At 41.3% G+C, this 21,780-nt stretch overlaps 1 protein-coding gene across 1 annotated transcript in view; it reads right to left on the reverse strand.

The window, feature by feature from the left end:
* Window positions 1-21,780, reverse strand: part of gab1 (GRB2-associated binding protein 1) — a 48,135-nt gene that overhangs the window by 12,589 nt on the left and 13,766 nt on the right. Inside the window, exons 3-5 of the mRNA XM_070917608.1 lie at window positions 4,325-4,453; window positions 3,445-3,610; window positions 167-392 (exon numbers count right to left, since the gene is read on the reverse strand). Coding sequence (XP_070773709.1) covers window positions 167-392; window positions 3,445-3,610; window positions 4,325-4,453 — 521 coding nt within the window. The remainder of the gene's footprint in view (window positions 1-166; window positions 393-3,444; window positions 3,611-4,324; window positions 4,454-21,780) is intronic.

Below are 21,780 nucleotides of genomic sequence, written 5' to 3' on the forward strand. Positions count from 1 at the left end.
GCAGAGACAAGGACGAGAGTGGCAGTACAGATGAAATGTACAAAAAGAATAAATGGGCTGGAAAAATGTACAGAGAGAAGCTGCTGTCACAGTATAATACTCCAGCACAGTGAATATGGAGACTCATACATACAATATAAGCATACACGGACACAAACCAACTCACCTGTTGGGTTCAGGCTTTTTGCTCTCACAGTTGACCAGCCACAGGTAATCCTGGGGCTCCTCTGAACTGGACTGGGAGTCCAGGTGTCGCACACTGACCGGCTGGTATGGAGGGGGGACACTGGACAGCACTGCTGCTGGACCAACAATATTACCCAGGGCTGGATGTGGGGGGGTATCCACCACCAGGCCTCTGATGGCTGACTGGTGAGCAGCTTTTGCTGCCTCTGCAGGAGACGAGAAGGCTGGTGTTAACTCCTCTCAAGACTGTTTATGCTTATGTGTTATCTCCTTTAGTGTGCCTCAAAACACTAAAAGGTCAAATACGATGCAGGGTATTCCCTAGCTGCCTAGGTGGGCCACTACCACTGAATGAATGATCACCTCCAATAACAACAGAAAAATGAATATACTTTTATGTAATAATGCCTTAACCTTCAGGGGGGGAATCAGAGGTGCCACTTTGCACAGCAAAGACCATATTATGCACAAGTTAAATTATTGTTCAGACTGTACTCTAGTGACTAAATTGATCACAAAAGACGAGATGCCATCAAGATCTGTCAGACTTGTCTCAGCAGATGTCAGTGAATGAATGATAAGGCTTACACACTGTACAGTGTCTTTGGGGTAATTAATCAGGTCAGCACAAAGCCCACACATTAGATCACCAGCCAGATATTCACTGTAAAGCATCAGGTTGATGTTAGTTTGAAGGTAGATATTCACCAGCTGGGGGAAAGCATCAAATCAGCTGGGCTTATTTCTCTGAATGGATTTCATTAAATCCAGTAGACATAGTGGGCTCATTTTACTGACTCCACTTCGTTTTTGGACTTATACTGGATTTACTACATTTGTTTTGCGTAATGCTGGATTATAACCACACTGTTATGTGGTGTACACTTTTGTATTTCTACTAACTGTACCAACTTTTTGTTAACCTATGGCTCCCACTGAACCCCAAGTCATCCAAGGAAGTCAGGAACTGCTCCTATTGCGGACCCGTAAAGCCCATTGAGACAGTGCAGGTAATGTGGGTGAGTGATGATATTGGGCAGAAAGTAAACAGTAAGCTGTGTTTGCCAATGTCAACTCTGGCAGAGTAAACTTGGCCCCAAGCTGTTTCCTAGCAACCCAATTCCAATGTAACAGTCTAACAAGTAGCATTTTGACTGGCACTACATCAACTTTACGTCTCTATAATGTCTGAACTTGAGCAGCTGATGTGTGTAGGCTCACGGTGATGAAACAACTCGAGGACAGATCTCAGATATCTCTTTGGAATATCTCACTTTACGCTGTTTATTAAACTCAAACCCAAATGGAAGCTGGTAGCCTGCTGCTAAAACACCCTTCTAACAGATCCAATGAGCCACAATAACCTATAACCTCACTTCCTACTTGGGTGGTTTTCCTGTGGGAAATTAAGCCTTTTCAAATACAGTACACTGTCCAGCTTGAGGGGAAGGACATGATATATGTGTGACATGTGTGATGTATGTGTGACAAGCTTCCCTAAATAACACTGGCACCGATGGCAAATATCAAGTTGAAGCACACTGCAGTCACTGAAGTCATCCTTCTTTTCATGTTCAACACATACACAAATGAAACCCACTTAAAAGCTTAATTTGTTAGAGAGTCTGAATACGGTGTTTGCCTTCAGAAACCCACACACTCGTTCTGAGACAGCATTTCCTCAAGGTCTCTGCTTTGTCACACTGAGTTTTCAAATATCAGAGTCCTTTTGAAACCCTTCTGCTCGAGCTGATTGTTGTACTGCACTGGGAGCCAACATGGCTGATGCGTATGCTTGGTGAAATATATCTGTTTTCATTCCACATCTTTCTACTTTTTTCTCAGTTTTCACAGTTCTCCTCCCACTCTCTTCTATAACTGACATGGTTTTATCTCGCACAAGGTCCCCTCTTTCTCTTCTTTTGAAAGTACACTTCTCTCGTTACAGTGCATCATTTGCTCCTCTCTCCTCCGCTATCTTCTTCCCTTTTCCCCATTTGTTTGTTGAAGTGCTGATTCACACAGGAAAAGGGAAAATCCCCTCTGCTCATACTCATCCGTGCCTCCTACACTTTGTTCCCCAGCCCTCCTAATGTTCCCCTCCTCTAATATCTGCCCAGCCATGAAGCACTCTAGCATGGCCACACACAACAGAAGAGTGGGAGTTGGGTCTCACATGCAGAGAAGTGCAAGCAAATGTAAAAGGGAGAGCCAGGAACATTCTTTTGTAATAAGAAGTGTCAGGAAGGCTATCTGCAAGGATATTTGTCTTTAGACCCAGTTCCTCCTTGAATGGGCATACTGTTTGTTTGCACATCAGGGTTTTAACAGCCAGTTCCAATGATTCTGTTGAAGAATGAATGTTGTTATCAGGGTTGCCCTGCAACACTAGCTATGTAACAGAGGTTGAAGCAAAGTTACAATACCGTGGAGAGGATGACCTTGGAGCAGCATAATCAGTGGCTAAGTTGCTAGGTTTGAAAAGTACATTCTTCTCCTAAAAGAATCATAGCGGCGTGATATGCCAGACAGTGAATTAGTGCAACTTTTATGCCTATTCTCATCCCACTAAAATGCTGACACATTTAGTTGAGGAGCATGGGGGGGGGGGGGTGCAAAAAGCAAAGCTTCAAATTAGGCTCAAAGACAGAGAGGGAAACAAGAGTATGCAAACGAGAGAGAGAATGAGAACCAGATAAGAGGGAAAGAACGAAAGAGGGGCAGTGAGACCGACAGGCACACAATGCTTTGATTATCCAGTACTGGGAACAAGGGTAACGTGAGCCTCAACACAACACATGGATCAACACATGGATCATTAGACCTCGGCTGAGAACTATGCTGAATAGAGGTCTTCTGGCACATTCAGCTGGTTCACCTAACTCCTTCAGAGAGAAAGAGGAAGATTTTAATACAGTAGAATTGCTGGTCCTAATCGAGCTATAGTACTATTAGAAATGCAACCACTGACTCCAGCCTCAGAGACAAAGGTAACAGCATACAAGTTCAGTCACTTCAGATGTATTCCAAAACTTCTACTTCTAGTGACCTGAATTCAGGTTTGTTCTACAAAGAAAGATTCTTTAAACACAAAGGAATTCAAAGCAAATTTTCTGAGATGTCTGTTCAAATGTACACAATCTACGATATGTGAGTTTGTGTGAAATCCGTCATGGTGACGTAAAACTTCACAGATTGAAGCAATATTAATGGGCCGCAGCAGTGATGCGTATCCAACTATCAAATGCCAATCCTCACCGTCATCAGTGGGGTTAAAACCACAGATGTCGCAGATGCAGCGAACCCACTTATTCATCTCCTCTTCAGTGTCAGCCACCAGGTAGAAGACACGGTCGATGGTCTTGATATCGAATATGAAGCTGTGCTCCAAGTCCTTCTTGTTGAACGTCAGCCCAGCGTCCACCTGAAGGGGCAACAAACAAGTCTTAGTTTAATATGGCATCAGTCAAGAAAAGGTAGACGACTGAATATTTACAGCCAATCAGAGAGAAAGTAACATGAATGGATAAGTAGTAGAGCTGAAATTGTCAGTCGACTGATCGATTTGTTGATCGTCAGAAAATTAATCAGCAACTGTTTTGATTCACCATTTAGTTAATTTTTCAAGCAAAAGTGCAAAGCATTCCTTAGTTCCAGCCTCTCAATTGTAAGAATTTATTGAATTTATTTGCATTATATGATAGTAAAGTGAATATCTTTGCATTTTGGACTGTTGGTCTGAATAAACAAGCTATTTGAAGACATCACATTAAGCATTTTATGGACATGAATTAAAATGGAAATAATCATTAGTTGCAGCCCTAGTAAGTAGCACCTAAAATCTAAAACTCACCTAAACATGTTAAACTGGTGTATGGGTGACTACATTCAAGTTACACATAAATAAGCCACAGTTTAACTCAAAAAAAAGTTCGACTTTTATTTTTGAGGAAACAAGCGGCTTAAATCTGTGTCTTAAATGTTGTCATTTATCACTGCAAATGGCCCAAATGTAAAAACGTGATTACATGAGGGGCATAAACTGATTTGTTAAAATTGCACTTATTCAAGAGTTAATCACATATGCAGAAACTGGAACTGGGCTCTTACGCAGGCTGATAGTAATGAGGAACCATACCTGCTCACACAAGTTGAGATCAATCACGCGGATGGGCTTCTTGGTATGGTCATTCTTGTAGTACTCCAACACGTCTGGGTCGCCTGTCAGACGGCCACTGCGAAGAACAAACCACCGCTTCTTCCATGCCTGAAGGGTGAGCACAGAAATGAGGCCAAAGGTTATATATGTGTTCTCACAATGACTGCTCCATTTCCAATTGACCACAGGCTGGCCAAATGCTTTATTTTTCCAGTTTAGCCAATGTGTCCTAGCATAGCTTGTGTCTCTGTGTGCATTCTCCACCAGCTGCACTGCCCTCGCTGAAGAATACTCAGAGCCAGAGGGAAGAGGCCGGCAACCAGAAATATGTCTGGGATAACCAGAACAAAAGCCACATAGTTTGGTCTAGCACCCTGATTGGGATGAAGAACCAAATCTATAAAGAGAAACAGACAATTAAGCCTTTCCTTTCAATTGGGATTTGTAGTCTGTGAGAAAAAAGACACCAAAAAAGCAGACAGAAGAGTTTAAAATAAGGCAGAGAAGAAAAAAAGACACCAAAAAAGCAGACAAAAGAGTTTAAAATAAGGCAGAGAAGAAAAAAAGAAGACGCAGTCAGATGAGATTTATGACTTCACTCGGTGTACATGAATAAAGGACAGTTTAGTAATAAAATACTTACATAGTACATCAAGTACATTAATGGGATAGACACAGACACCGCTTGCATCCCTTATCTGGGATAATTTCATATATTAGTAATAGATTATTGAGGCCGTGTTGAAGAAAGATTAATAAAATCCCCCTGTGTGATTGTGATTCAAAATACAGAGCTATTTCACTGGCAGACAACATAAACCATACAGCTTCAGAACTTGTTTACATATCATGCGTAGCAGTCATATCATGGTTGTTGTTTAAAAAAAATCAGATCGAGTGAAAAGCCTCTTCTGGCATTCAAAATAAATACGGAGCCAGAGGCAGGATAAGTTTGGCACAACAATGACACTATCCTGTTTCTAGATTGTGTTTTCCACCTCATGGTGTTTGTAGTTTTATTTAGAGAACATATCCAGCAGTGATTCATTTAAATGCAGACTCAAGGAGGTCATGAACTCTTGATTTTGCTGAGTCATGGCAGTTAGGCTGAATGTTTTGTTTTAGTGCTCAAAATAGGTTCTCCACAAAACACTAGCTAGACTTGTCTGAGCATTCGCTGAATTGTATCATAAGATAAGGGATTTATACATAAAAACATTCACTTCCTTTTATTGCTTAAGCTGGGGCAAGTATGTATGGACACTTAGCACAAGTTTCACCAACCGAATAGTGTAATACCTAAAAGATCAGATGATCTAATGAATACCAGAAACTTTCCCAGTGCTGTTTGAAATGATAGACAAGAGCCGGTACACAAACAACCACCACTGAGATCAGACAGATCAGGAAGCATACCAACAGAGTGTGAGGAATGCAAACTCAAGCCTTGTTGTTGTTGTTTTGGGGTAAGATTTTGACCGTATTAATTCTGTGGCCTTGGGTCTTTTCATCCCTTAGCTGTTTTTCCATCTACAGGGTGTCCTTTGTTAGTGGGCCAAGCCCTGGACTGAGACAGCATGTAGAGCATCAGACCTTTCCCTCCACAAACAGAATGAAGAAACAAGGAGACCTGCAAAGCCCCAGGATTTTAAACTGCAGGCACAAGGACATGCAGGAATCACATGGACAAAAACACTAAAACATTTAATAATGCACACGGTTACATACAAAAAGAACACTATTCACATCCCACACTGACATATTGCACTCACACATGCAGCACGTTTCACACACTGTAGTTCAAAAGGATGGCATTACATAATCACAGACACACCCACACAGTCCAAATGAGGCTTAAACCTATTAAACCTACATCCTTTGAGGCAGGCCTACTTAAATACCAAATTTAGCCACAAATAAATGTGCAAAAACAACACTGATGTGTCTGTGTTTTGTTGGTCAGACAAAGACGGTGGGTGTGGAGAGGGGACCTCTCTCTGGCACATGACAAAGCAATCTTGGGTCAAGTTACCCTGTAGGGAACAGAAGGACCAAGAGCTTAGGTTACAGCGAGGCCAGGCCCGCCCAGGGTGAGAGTGTTGACAACTGGGTAAGTTGTACATGCTCAAGACACAGGGAAGTGAGACCTGTTTAACAAACCTGCCCAACAGTCATGGAGTTCCCTTTAAAATTCATGGCAGCAACAGGCCAATTACAGTTAAGAGATAAAAAGAAACAGAGTGGAGAACACTTACAACATTCACACACTGTACTGATACCTCCCAGTTTCTGCACAATCAAAAATCAAACTGCTCCAAGAACAGCACTTGATAACACTGATACCTAGAGATCATAAAAATGTGCCTCTATAAAGCGACTACAGTACAAGCAATATTGTATGAAAAACACTCTGTATCCCAAAAAACAATTACTCAAGAATAAGCAATTATCATAGAGAGTACAACAAGAAGTATAAGTATAACAGAAAAGTTCAAACAAATATATCAAATCGACTGGTTCAACTAAATACAAATACAAAAGATGTAATGGGCCAAGACAGGTCAAAATGTATTAATCTCTATTAATCTCTCTATATTCTAAAGTATTTCAACTATGGAAATTCACAAAAAAATGTTTAGGATAGTCACATTTTGGATAGGATGTTAAGGGCCAATGACTCAATGAAGAGCAACCATGAAGACAATCTGCATCCACCGTTTCTGCACTGCCACATTAACATGGTTACAGACAGTAGTAGTTCTAGGGCGACAAGCTGTGTGGTAGCTTGAGCATCTCTCCTCCATCTGTGGACTTTCACACAGCTTTCCTCATGCACAATTATACACACTTGCACCATTTTATACCACTAATGTGAACCATCCATTCAGCACCAAACACGTACATAAAAACAAACACTACCCAGAATAAGAAACGGCATAACACAATTTTTTGCTTCCCTAATGGCCAGACCAGCACAGCTACACACACATAGAGAGCCTCTCTCACCTGATGCAAGTGGTGTGTTTCATTTACATGCATACACATACTTACTATGTTTATGTGCACACAAGACATCAGGAAATTGGGAGAAATCAGGTTATGGCAGGAAGTCAGAGAGCACATTTACATGCACTGCAATAACTCAGTTACTGTAAAATCCATATGTACATGCAGCTGTTCAGTAATCAGATTTCTCCTCTACCTCGCACCATATTTTGAACCAATGCAGGCAGATTTAAAGTGTATTTGTGATATGCACTGCAGCCTGAAGTGTTCTATTTGTAAGAGCAATTGGAAGGACAGAACAATGGGAGAGCAGGCACTTGTAGTGAGACAACACAGTTTTTTCTAATGTGCTAATGTGTCTGAATTTAAAAATCTCCAGTTCAGATGAGGAAACGGACACATTTATTTTAGTATTTGTTTCACACTTTGTAGTAGGGCTTTGGATTTACTTAAGTTGTAGCAGTGCATCCTCCAACATATCAATCATCTCGACTCGATTAAGTACACTAGGTTATTCGTTCACGTGGCCTTACAAGACCCAGCATCACTGAGAGTGAATGGGCTAAAAGAAACACATCAACACCACCGATTTCCACCAGAAGTCTTATTTTACTACAAATAAAAACTTATGCCAACAAAATAATTTGACTTATAATATAATCACATAAAAAATTTTCACATCACTTGAAGTGTGTGTAAACACACCGAATATCAACATGGCAGAACCCAAACCACACCAGAGTATTTTGAACCCAATGCCACAAACACACACTGGAACAGTTTGACCAGATGACTTTTGCCAAACACTGAGTAGTTCACCATTACATACCTCCTGTTAAGGCTCATGAAGAACATGATGAGGCATCTAGTCCTGATTTTTGTTTTGTGTATTCCATTGTAGCCAGTGTTGTGTTGAATTAATGGCTAAATCCCGACAGGTCGGAGCCCGATTGCAGTCGTTAATGACTGCAAGGTACATATACATCCATTCAAGTCTTCCTTAATACACCAACAGATTCTGAACCATTCAGCTCACTCAACAATCACAGAGCCCACTTCAGCTTGTAGGAGTCTAGTGTTCACTGCCCCAGGGTTGGGAATGGGACGGCATGGGACGATACTGGACTGGGATGGGGAGGGCTCCCCAAGCATGGCAGCTGTCCCCGCCAGCCCCTCTCTATCCCCCTCCCCCTTTTCTCCAAGCATCCTAGTGTCTTCTGATAGGGTGAGACACAGGAAGACACCCTCTATTCGACCACCCAGGTCCAACAGCCTATGGGGTCCAGACAGAGAGGGCATTGAGGGTCTGACTAAGACGATGACAGGGGAAGGGAGGGTGGGTGGATTGGGAGGAGATGCCAACTGAGTGGAGTCACGCTGCCGTCAGAGGCCTCCTGACCCAACATCACTAAAGTATGACAAAGGCAAAGGTGGGGGAGAGAAATAGGTGAAGTGCATAAGGAGGGAGAAAATATGCCTAATGTGGTTTCAGAAAGACAATAATGGAGAGAGGAGAAGATAGAGAAAAGAGATTAGCTGCATCAGCCAGCACCAACTTCAGAATCTGCTGGAGGTGGACATAACATTATGAACCACAGTGAAATCCAATACAATACAATACAAGAGCCCTTGAGGACAGTGGTTTTGTTAGACATGTTATCACTAAAGCTTCTGGTACTTTGGCCCCAAATTCTAATCATGCCTACTTACTGCCAGTCACCCACTAGTAATGAACCATTCCACACTGTGTAGTCTGAGGACATATCCCTCTAAATTTCTGTCTTAAAGTTGGCCAGAATAACACTTATAATATCAAACACTTTGATAACAATCCAGAAGGCCCAGACAATGTCAGGAGCACAAAGCACAGGGCGATTAAACCAACAGTCTCAGAAGACTCCAAAGTGACACTGCTAATCTGCCTATTTATGAAAATGGAAAAAACAAAAACCTTGTATGGACGAAATCAGCTGTCCCATCACTAATGCTTGCACAGTATGAGTACAGGAAATAAGTTTCATAAGTTTAAATCATTTCTTTCAAAATAGGAAACTAGCTTATTCACTTTCTTGTCGAACATTTGATGAGAACTCACTCTCATGTCTGTCTCTACAGCCAGCAGCAGGTCAAGAATTATTCCTGCACATAACCCCTCGTAAAACAGCCATTTGTTGGCAAATGTTGTGGTATCCATCTCTTATCTAACTCTCAGCAAGAAAGAGAAGTATGGTGAATATGTCAGAATAAGTGTTGAACTACACCTTTTTGACACTGACTGGCAGCAATAGAGACATTATCCCATAAGTCATCTGTCCATTCTTTGACATGTCTTATTCATGTTGCCAGTTATAAAGAATGAAGTGAGCCATAGCATCCCCATATCAGACACTGGAAAAGTCCTGCTTGGTACCATGCCATGCCAAAATCCATACTAGTAGAGAAACGAATGAGACAATATGGCACCACTGTGTGTTGATTAACGACATGGCAAGACTCCCAAATGCAGTAAGATATGAACAAAGAGACAGTGGAAAGCTCTGTTTTAGCCTGCAGCTGCTAAAAATAAAAGTGTGTGGCCATATCAGTCTCCCATTACTAGAGTATGATCTAATTTATTAGTCTACATATGTGAAACTAGTTGCTGGTGAACCATCCTGCCAACACCACTCAAGCTCCACCAGCTCCAGTTTTACTGCGCTTAAAAGGCTAATTGTGCTTCATGGTTTAGATAGCTTAATGCAGCCTAAAAAGCCTTGCAGTGCACTAATTGCTAATGCGAATGTACTGTCATCAGAGGCTGTTAAACTGCATACTTAAACTCATCCTCCATATCTCTAATGGTATATGATACTGAGCCCGGCATGTGGGTTTCTATATTTCTGCCACAGCAACAGCAGCTGGGACATTACACAAGACTGTCTCTTCAGGACATGGCCAGGTGAGCTGTTTTTTTGACACTAGTGATGTCATTTGTGTTTCAACTGGTTCATGTACGCCGGATGTTAATGCAGCGTGTGCCCGCTTTGCACATTTAATGCAATGTACCAAAGACAATTGTAGGGCAGTTAAAAGGACACTAAAGAGATTGCCAACACTTTATCTTAAAGGTTGTACTCTCAGACTTACTCTCACTGTGAAACAGGTTTAATGTTTCAACTTTACACTCAACTCTATGACTTCACATATGGCATTTTCTGCACAGACAACATGCAAACACACTGCCAATATACTTTCCTGTTTTTGGCAATAAGGGGTTACAGAGGAACACTCTACCCATCAATTGCAAGTTAACAACAGTTTGGAGTTTCTACTGCAGTTTTAGTCCTCGAAATCATCATCATCATAAATCCCAACACACAGGCACTCAGGGGTCTATGCTTCTTTAGGCCACTATCTAAAATAATACAGTTAAATGACTGAAGATTCGATATACCATGATACATAGCTAAAACTCTGGTGCATTATTCATCTCTACATACAGTGGATCCATGTTTTAATAGCATGAGCTGAGCTTTCTCCAGTTCACCCATGTGCTAGCATTAGCTTAGCTCACAGAGTCTGGGTGCATAGTTAGCACTTAGCAGCATGAGAGTGGCCGGACCATCTGTCCCGTCTGAGTGGGCTGTGGGTAAATGACCTGCACCCCAGCTGCACTGACTCATCCTGACTAGGACAGCTTCTCTGTTTGTTCCTCAGAAAAACACAGTGCGAGGGATAGAGTGAGGGAGAGACAGGGCGCAGGATGAGCACAGGGTGAAGACGAGGGAGAGAAGGTCAAGATTTTGGTGATAGCAGAACAAATGAGTATGTGCTATTGTTTAATCTGCCAGAAATCACCACAGAACTACATTTTATGGACACACAGAAAACAGACCACCTTCATGGTCAGTTGATGTGACATAAAAAAAATCTTTCTTGCATTGGCTTTACACTCACACAGTGTATCTTTCTCAAGCAGGAAATTAAACATATAACAGTAACCAGTGAGTCAGTATTTATCTGTGTACTCTTCAGGGCCGTCTCATTAGAAGCAATAAGGACGCTTAGAGTGAGGTGAGAAAAATGTAAATGAAGCATCAGGTGTTGTAATCTTACTCAGCGTTCATGTGGGAAAATATACATGAAACTCATTACTTACTGCTGTATGAGAGGACATTTTAATCTCATCTGATTTGTTGCAATAGCTGCAGTCCACAAAATTAAAATGGATCAGTGGTAAACATTTAAACATGTACCTGAACAAATGGTTCTACAGGTGCCGATATGCATACAGGACCTGGAAATGTTTTATGATTAAGGATGAGTCAGTGAAAGGCTACACCACAGATACACCAAAACAGGAATACTCATTTTTTTGTCTGAAATCATGATTGACTTTTTTTCTTTAGCAAAACACAGTTTCCTCAGCAATCAAGAAAGAAATTCAACCCATCTTTCCCTTTGTGCTGTAAAATGCTCATGTCACGTGTCATGTTTGACCATAAATAGAGTTTTGGGGGGACAAAAATCAGGGAATGAATTTCAGAGAGTGACATTTAAAAATTTTGGAGCAAATACTTGAATACTAAATCATTGCAATTGCTGACGCAGAAAAGCAACAAAACGACAAAATATTTCCATGACACGGCAATCTGACACAAATGCAGTAAACAAATATGCAATCTTGCAGACCACAGTGCTTCCCTAAGCCTCACTATCAGGACTGTAGGACTATGATGAACAAAGGCTTTTCTAAGAGAGGAGTGTCAAGAGCGTCAGAGGTTTTGGCGCTCACAGCCTTGGTGACGAGGTCTACAGAAGGAGAAGGAGGGTAGGCACAAAAGCTCCTCTATGCTTAGTGCTGAAACTTGTATAAGTCGGTCTTTGTTAGCGGGACATGACTGGGATTCTTGCTAAACAGCTATTTTTACATCCTTGAGCACCAGAGAGGGCAGTTAACATACAAGTAAGAGTGCATGGCCTTTGGCTAAGTGAGGCTGTTCAGCCAACGTCATCAGCCCTCTGCCTGCTGGATTGAGAGGGGACTTCCTTGGAAGAGGTCATGCATTCTGGACAGTGGTTAATACTCGGCCAATTCTACCACCAGTTTCTAACCTCAAGGTAAACACTCTTGATTTGTTCTGTTGAGATCACAGTCTCGCATGATAGAGGCTTGTTAGATAAACCCAATGCATTGCTCGACCTGACATGAACATCCATAGCAGGTGGGAAGCGCACTACTCTATCCACAATCAATAAAGTAAATAATTGTCTGTCTAATACCACCTGAACAAGCATGCTGATCCATCCATATATACATAAACCTAGAACTAATTCCAGATGTCTTCATGTTTATCTGTGACTGGACTAGTGTAGGCGCACACATTGGTGCTACAGCTATTACTATGGTCCAAAACTAGAAGACAAATGTCTATACTGAATCTTGGTGTTACTAATAATTATTCATTTACTGATACAATAAATAAACAAAAATGTACTTCTACAACACCAATGAAACAACACAGAGTAAAAGAGTCCTCTATGACACTAAAAGTATCCCAGAGGATTTGGAAACACAGTATGTTTAAATATTTTGTTTAGAAAAATAATAATGTATCTGTTAATGCAGGCTGTTTTGGTTGAGATACTTCAGGCTACTACCTCAACTGAAGTCACACACCAGCTGATTCCCTACCATTCACACAGACTCACAATCTCCAATAAAGACGAGCATCCAGTATGCAGCTGATGAAAATTAGTTGGGAGGAAAGACGGTACGCAAGAGATTCTATTAAAAAAATCTGTATTCCTTTAATGATTACAACTGCAAAGTGGCAGCTTAAATATCACTATATAAACATTACTAAGGATTTTGACATCTCTACACTTTGTCTCCATTCAATCCATGTCAGACATTGTGTACCATTTTTGCTTGTTGCATAACAATAATCCTCTTACTTCATGTTTAAATTTAAAGTAAACTAAGCCCAGGCAGTGTAAATTGAACTGTCCTTTGGACACTGGCTTTTAAAATATACCATTTATAATATTCTGCTTTTTCTAAAGGTAAAGAAATTGTGTAACTAGATCCAAAATCGAATGGGAATTCACATTACTGGCTCTAAACTAGCTTTGGTGAACTAATGAGCACTTTATCATGATCCCACAGCATGGGTGCTATGGGATCATTATTCCTTCCTGTATGTAGGAATGTAAATGTTGCATAGAGACACGCAAACATGCATGTGATTTGCAGGAGAAAGTTTTCCAGTTATCTTGCAGGGCCAACCTTCTAGCCTAAACACTAACCGTCATCACCAAGACTGAGACAGTACACCATAAAGCTCAGCATGACAAAAACATAAAAGGCTATTCAATATTTCCACAAATGTTTGCAGGTTATCCATGACAGAATTTTTTCAAAGCTTGAGTGAAAAGCAGCCTGCCTACCTTGCAAGGTGTATATCCATAGGAGCTGTTTTCATTCTGTGTCTTCTAGTATTTCTGTTAGTGAAAGTAAACGAGCAAGTGTTGTGTTGTTTTTGTTGTTGTTTGCGCCTTCTGACTTTATCGTGTGCTGCAGTGTGTGTGAGGGTCTGTAGTTTGTGACCTCTCCCTCCTCGGACTTCCTGTTCTATGTAATCAGGTTGTCCCAGACCCTCTCAACTGCCACTGCTAAATGAGTGGGGGTGGGACTTGGGGAGACTATAGGGTGTCTGTTAAGTTTACAAAAGTTAAGTGGGAGTGTACCCCAACACATAACAGTGGAATAATTAATTCTACCAACAAAACACTCCGTTACAATCTGGCTCTTAATGTTTCATAATTTTTTCTACCATAACGATCAACTATTATTCAATTGCTATTTAATTTTCTGTTCTCATGTTACAATTGTCGGTTATTGCAAAACCACAGAGATGTTGTGACCCTGCCTGACACAGCTGTTAGGTTGAAGGTCACAGAGCAACATGAGAGATCACACAGGTTCTTAACGAGTCCGGTTTAACCAAATAATAATAGTGCACAATATCAAACACTTATTTAGAAGTGAAAATGAAGGTCAAGTCAAGTTCAATTCCATTTCAGTTCAATTTGATTTATATAGCACCAAACAGAAGTTATCTCAGGGCACTTTTGATTTAGATCAGGTCTAGACCATACTCTTTATAATATTATTTACAGAGACCTAACAGTTCCCACCATGAACAAGCACTTGGCGACAGTGGTGAGGGAAAACTCCCTTTTAAAGAGGCAGAAACCTCGAGCAGAACCAGGCTCTGGGGGGGCGGTCATCTGCCCCGACCGGTTGGGTTGAGAGGGGAGAGAGATACAGACACACACACACACACAGCAGGAGGAAAGAGAACATACAGTAAGTCAATAGTATTTATATAGCCCAATATCACAAATCTGCCCCTAGGGGCTTTACAATCAGTCCTGTCCCCACAGCAATGAAATATTCCTTTCTTCATTTACATTGCTAATCGAAAGTCTGTGCAGAGCTCATAATCATAGACAAAATCCTTGTCCTTGTGTTTCTCTTTCTAGCGTTGTATCTAAAGGCTCCATCCTCTTCCCTGGATCTCAGCCTTCCTCTGCTTCCTGTGGAGACTTTATGATTCTGTTTCCCATCTGCACTCTCAATAAAAAAAGGTCAGAGATGCCACAGAATGGACAGCTTCCTCTACATGCCTGCTTCACAAAGGCTCTCCCTTGGCAGCCCACTGACCCCCAGAAACTTCTGCTAATGCTGCAAAGATACCTAGTCAGTGACTGGAGGTCTTTTAAGTCCAGGGATAAGAAGGGCTTACAGAGTGCATACAATTTTAAGGGAGCTCTTGCCCAAATTTCCACCCAATATTGAGACACTGCTTTGCAATCCAGTCCTCTGCTTTGTATTCTATCTTAGCATGCAGGTTTGATGTAGTTATCTTAACATTTCAGTGACTTATCAACTACATGCTGGAGGAAATGATGATGTCCCGTAACACTGCACACTCTTCAGCAAAAAGACAAGCGACGTTGCCGGGCAGAGCTTTGCAGACTGTACCTGCATAAACATAAGTACTTTAAACTACTTTTTAGTCCTAACCACAGCAGCCTTAAGCTCTAAACAACAGAGGTGTAAATGAGCAATTATTCTATCAAATCAACAAGGCAAATGATTTGATTATCTTGTCCAACTAATTATAAATTCAATTTAAATTTCATTCTCTAATAATGCTTTGCCACATCTGGGGCAACAGCGAACTATTGTAAAAGTACTCCCATCATAGGACTGAGGCCAAAGACAGCAGAGGAAATTAACAAAGAGAAATAAAATGAGAACAAGCTAAAGATAGGACCACCCAGGCAAACAGACTGAAGTAACAGCAACACTAGCTTAGGTGTGCCTGTGTGTGTCCTATTGAACCCTTACATGTCCATCTTAGAAACACCCACAGCTAAAATTGTAACTCCCAACTGGTTCTGAACTTATCAATTATCATCCGTGTCCACAGCATAGCGCTGCTCCCATGTGAGAGTCAACCTCTTCATTTCTCTCCTCTCCAAGAGAAAACAAGAACAAATCTTTGTTAAACTGAAACATCACATCCTTGCTTTGTGTGCAAGCGCCCCATCTTCCCACACAGGTCAGAGACACAACAGTGAGAATCTCAAGTCTCAATTCTTCCAGAAGAACCAAAGCTCAAGATCCAGAATTCCTCTGAAACTAGACATCCATTTTTAATGGACTGCGAATGACTAACCTTGCAATAACACACCAAGGCTGTATACACTAGTTTATGTTTCGCATAAATTATCACAATAGATTATAGATAGATTATCACAACAAGACTAAATGACGAGTAACGACAAACACATACACATAACTAAGGATTTTGTAGGACTATACGCAGCAATCATTTCTAATGATTTTGATGCTTTCTCATTCTATGGCTGCACATTGTCCTAGTGTACAGCTGGGAAATTTCAGTCCTGAAAACTCAAATGGTTTTCTGTCTGATGCATCTACTTGAATCATAGCGCAGAATAGGGGCGGACAACATGGACAAAATGAATATAGCAATAATTATCAGCATTATCTTGATGTAGATAACAGATGGTAAGAGATGAATGATGATTTTCCAAAAAAATTGTATGTTTTCTTAAGTACTTAAAATCTCATGCTGGAACAGATTGTGGAAACATTCAACTTATTCATAAATCCTTAGTTTAAACACAACAGATATGAACCACAATATCTCAACATGAGAATTTCCTCAAGATAAAATTATATGAAACAATTATAAATGATAATATTCAATTATTCCACAACCAGACAGCAAGGTAATGGGGTTCGGTACAGACACTGGTGTAGCAATGTGAGCCAGCACCAGTCTCCTTACAGGCTACAGGGCTCCATACCAAAAAACAGAGCAGCTGGTTTTATGCAGCTGGGCATATACCATGGAGGTAACACTTGTGCATTCCTACTATGCCAGAAATAAACTGGCGAATTGACATCTGCTGTGTAATGTAAAGACAGTGTGCATGGGCGCCTGTTTTTTGTGTGTGATAAAAATAGCCCAGTTTATGACCAGTTTTGTTAACACTATCTGATATTACCAAATGCTTCGAAGTCAGAAAGTGAAAGCAACTTTTATAAACACCAACTTTCAGCAGCTGTGTCCAGATAGAGAGCTCCTCCTGGGGAGTGTAGGACACATCAACATGCTCATCCTATATGCATGCTCATCAACAGCATATTGATCCATGAGAAGCACCTATGATCAAAACAAGCCAGTTCTCTCCTTTCATCATCTTCACAATCCCTCACTTTTTCCCCTCGATTTACCATCCCACAGTCGCTCTTCTTTCATGTGCAGCTGTGAAATTCTCACCCAGCCAGGCGCCATCTGACCTCAGCCCTAACAATCTACGGTAACTGTCCAAAGAACACAGACCTTGGTAGTCATACTGCTATCTTTGCAAACAGCGCAGACAAAGACCAACATTCTCATGAAAGACCGTCTGAAAGGCAAACAGGTGTTCTTAATTTATGGGCTTTCACAGGTGACCTAACAACAAGACAATGTCATGACTTTTAAAACTATTTTACATTAAAAACCAAATATTCTGGCTGAGATCAGAAACCACAACCACCCTGTCACAGAAGCCCATTCTGGAATAATTTAACAAGGTCTAAACTTAGAACTGTTATCTAACTTTAGCTTTTTCCACAAAACTTAGTGAATAGTGATGCTTACCGAAATTTTCAACAGCAGGTAATATATTCTCTGAGGCTTTGTTGGAAAAGTAGTCTCATCAAGCAATTCTATGGTCCTTTGTACCTATTCCATACAGCCCAGAACCACAGTACTGCTCCAATGTCTTGGATAGGCAACTGTGTAATTGCTGTCGTTGCTGTACTAACTCTTTCTCATAGGGCGGGGCCAGGAACTCTCAGTCAAGTAATCATTCCATATCATTCATTAGAGTATCCACAGACAGAGGGAGGGAAAGACCAAGTGAGAGAGTCAGTGAGAGGGAGAAGGTGGGGAAGATGTAGCAGAGGAGAGCACGAGGAAGTGAAGGAGCGATCAGTAGTTCTGCACTGTGGCCGAAGGCAGTGGGTCTTGTTTATTTCCAGAAAATAGGGATGATTCAATCAATTTTCTACCAACCACATTTAACATCTGCCACCTCCAATAGCAATGAGCCCCCCTCAACAAAACAGCCACCCCCTGGCCTCACTACACAGCTTTCAGACAGGTTACGCTCAAACTTAAACCGTGCTCACGGGGTAAAGCATTAACTCGCAGGGAGCACGTTTAAACATTAACACAACCTCACATCATGTATGACTGAGGGAGCACACAAGCGTCAGTAGTTACGTATAATGTAGGAAACTGTTCAGCACTCACAGCATTAGCTTTTTCATCCAAACTAAACCAACTGCCTCTTACTGTGTTTTCCAGGAAACACGAGGCTTTGTGAAACAGAGAAAAGGAGAGAAAAAACACACACAAGGCAAAATAACATCCCTTAGTGGAAGTTTCCACTTTGTTAGCGCTTTTTATCTTCCTGGTCATCTGTTCCCAACACACACTCTGGGCAAAAAGATTTCCTGTTTTGCCTCCTTTTGTCACTGTGGTTGTGTTTGGGGGTCGGTCGGGAGCTAACTTTAGAACTTTTTCTATATTAACATTTGCTGCAACAGCGAATGTCTCATAAGTTGTCCAGAAAACTGGGGGTTGGATTCAAACCCCCAAACAAGGTAACTAGACAGTGATCAGTGAAGTGAAAGTCTTTCCTTTGGATGCTCACTAAAGGGAATCCTATACATGCTAGGTTGATTACCATCTATGCTGCAAGTGTACAAAGCAGAGAGGGAATCACATCTGCACTGTGAAAACTCAATAACCAAAGTTGATGATTTGCTCACATTTTACAGCAGGTTTTTTGACCGGTGTTGGAGTGGTTAAGAATCCCTATTTGATATTAATTTGTGAGTGAGATCCCAAATCACAAATGATCCCCTTTGGTCTGAAATGATACAAAGCAATCTACTGCTTATAGACAGCATAGATGCAGCAGCTCCACTAAAACAACAATTAAACATGTCCTCGTTTGCAGTTATCACTCAGAAGAAAGAAGAAAGGAAATAACTAGCACAATCACTTATTTTATAGACAAGTGCATTGTGGAGCAACAAGGTCTGGATCTGCAAACTGCCAACTGTATTCATCAGGAAAAGAAATGACCAAACCAGAGATACCACTGCAAGAGTCTACAGTGATGGGCGACTGTTTTGCCTCTGCCTCACCTGTGTACCATAATTTTGATATATGGCCCGGCCCAAATTTGAAGGAAACTGTATCCGGTGTGCTACCTGCTCGTCATAATAATTTGTCACAGACCAGCAGGCATTGGTGAAAAGCATTGTAGGAATCAATGTCTACTATTGTAATATTTATACTTAAAAATTATAATTGGAGAGAAGTCAAAGTAATTATGCTTATTGAATGAACTTTGCTCACTCTTTCAGGTTGCAGTGGCCTCAAGATTTCTGATTAAAATGCAATATTGCAAACAAAGTCAGAGTTCTTCTCGCACACAAGCTGCCAATGCACTCACTGGAAGTGGCTGCACTCATGGTGGCCATTTCTTTGCGTACGCCTGCCTGATCATCCTTTGGAGCACTTGTTTTTGTGGTGGACGGTTATTCATACACTCCATTGTAACCATTTTCTTTAAGGCTGTTATTTTACGGCCGCAGTTATTTCTCTATTATTCAATAAAGGATTAATCATGCTGTAACACTGAATCAAAGAACAGCTAGACATGCTCTAAACAACGCAATGCCCCAAACAACAACATTAAGGTGGCATTCAGGTTATTAATAGTTAACAAGCCACCCACTTCCTGTCTTCCGTATTTTTGGTGTGCTGTCGCCCCAAACAAACATCTCCACACTGACGTTGATGTAGAATAACCGTTTGATACTTACATCATTTTACAATATTGTAAAATGATCAATACTAACTGATAAATGACAAGCTCACTGGTTATTAAGATGCAATTCATGGCTCTTTACCTGGTTCCAAAGATTCCAAGCTTTGTGCGGATAAAAACAAGAAACATTGCAAGAGAAGCAAGGTAAGCAAGCTGCTGACCAACCACTGTTGTCGAGTGAGTCTGGCCACTTTCCTGCCTACCCTGCTGACTTCCCTCCCCTCCTCTTTACTCCGTAAAGTCTGCAACACCCTGCTCCAATAACCCCTGACCCGCAGGAAGTAGACACAATGGACTGAAAATAACACACCACCTCCCCTGGCAACAACTGCCCACCCCAACCCCCACTGCACACTGCTTCTACACTACACCTACGATACACCAGCCCAAGATAGGTGGGCAGAACCAAAAATATCAGCCACTATTCAACAAGCTGTGCCCATATGCCAAAAAGCCATCTATAGATTGATATGGTGGACCCTCTGAGATATTTTTACATTTAATGTTTCAGTAAGAGCCTGCAGAGGCACAGCCTTGCAGCTCTCAGTGAAGCAGAGGGTTTCACACTACAGCAGGTCGTGGGTTGAGCGGCAGACTCATGATGGTCCCATGGCTTCCTGTAGGGGGCCCACTGCATAGTGAGATGGATAACTTCTCCATAGACAGGCCCGAAAAGCATCTGTGGGTGAGTGTGTGGGCGTATGTGTGTTTATGTGTGAGTGTTTGGCTTATTTGTTAAATGAGTCCATATTCATATTAATTTTCTTTATATGCAGTATACAGAAATAAAGCAACAGGAAGTGTGGTTTCTATATTTGAAGGTTTTTTGGTTGATTACAATTCAATAAAATAAAATAAAAAAAGCTGGATACTGCTGGATGTGTGTGTGTGTGTGTGTGTGTGTGTGTGTGTGTGTGTGTCAAAACCGATCCTTATCCAAGCACTGAGCAGCAGTAGTCTAATCCAATCAGCCCAATGAAAATTATTCCAAATCACATTTAGTGGCCAGTGAGAGGTTGCCTTAGACATGATCTAATTAGCTCCTCTCTTGCAAGAGTCTGTCCACTAGGAAATGGCATGAGATGCCGTACACAGAGATAAGGAAATGGACTCTGATACACACTTCTGTGTTGCAAGTGGTGTTGCATTCAAAAAAGTGGTGCCTGGTTACGCAGCAAAACAGGAGATGAGACAAGATTCAAGTACAATTTAGGTTCCCAGTTATTCCCGTCCATTAAATTATTTAATGGGAAACTCAAAGGGAATTAGTGAATGCTGTCATGAATTCAGGAGCTGCTGCAAATGATATTTTGATAAGCTGTCTTTCTTAGATCAGAAATACAACCTGCTTATTCTTAACCGTGTTTGGTGTCCTGTTTCACGGGCTGAGCTGTTGAGCATGCCTAGGCTTGTTGAGTTAAAGACACACCTCCTTTTTCAGCCAGTCGCCTGAAACTGGTACACACCTCCACTCTCTGTTGTCACATTCAGATGATACTGCTTCACTTTCAGTTGAAAGGGAATGTGTGTGGTGTGAACAAATACCTCAGAGTTGTCGTATGTGTGTGTGTAACCCTTGTGCGGTTCCTGTACAGTGATTCACATTTAGTGAAGAATGTGTGGAATCCCTCGTACACATTCATTTTAAGCCACCAATACAGGCAGCAAAGGTAACAATGCAAAATATTTTCCCAACTCAGCTATTACGCAAACGGCCCAAAAACAATGTCAGCGTTTTAGAAAAAAAAATGTCCTCTCTCCTTAGCTGTGGGTTGGCTTCTGTGGGTGTGTGCTTGCATGCCTGGAGATTTGTTCCAACAGCTTGCGCTCATTTGTACTAAACTCACCTGCACTCACCATCTCTTGCGCACACAGCTTCTCTCACAAGGTTTAATTTCCTAACCTTTTCAGTCTATAAACCACTGTGTTATTCATCCCATTCTGTCATGCCC

The sequence above is a fragment of the Enoplosus armatus genome, chromosome 2, assembly GCF_043641665.1.
Source record: "Enoplosus armatus isolate fEnoArm2 chromosome 2, fEnoArm2.hap1, whole genome shotgun sequence".
NCBI classification, from domain to species: Eukaryota; Metazoa; Chordata; class Actinopteri; order Centrarchiformes; family Enoplosidae; genus Enoplosus; species Enoplosus armatus.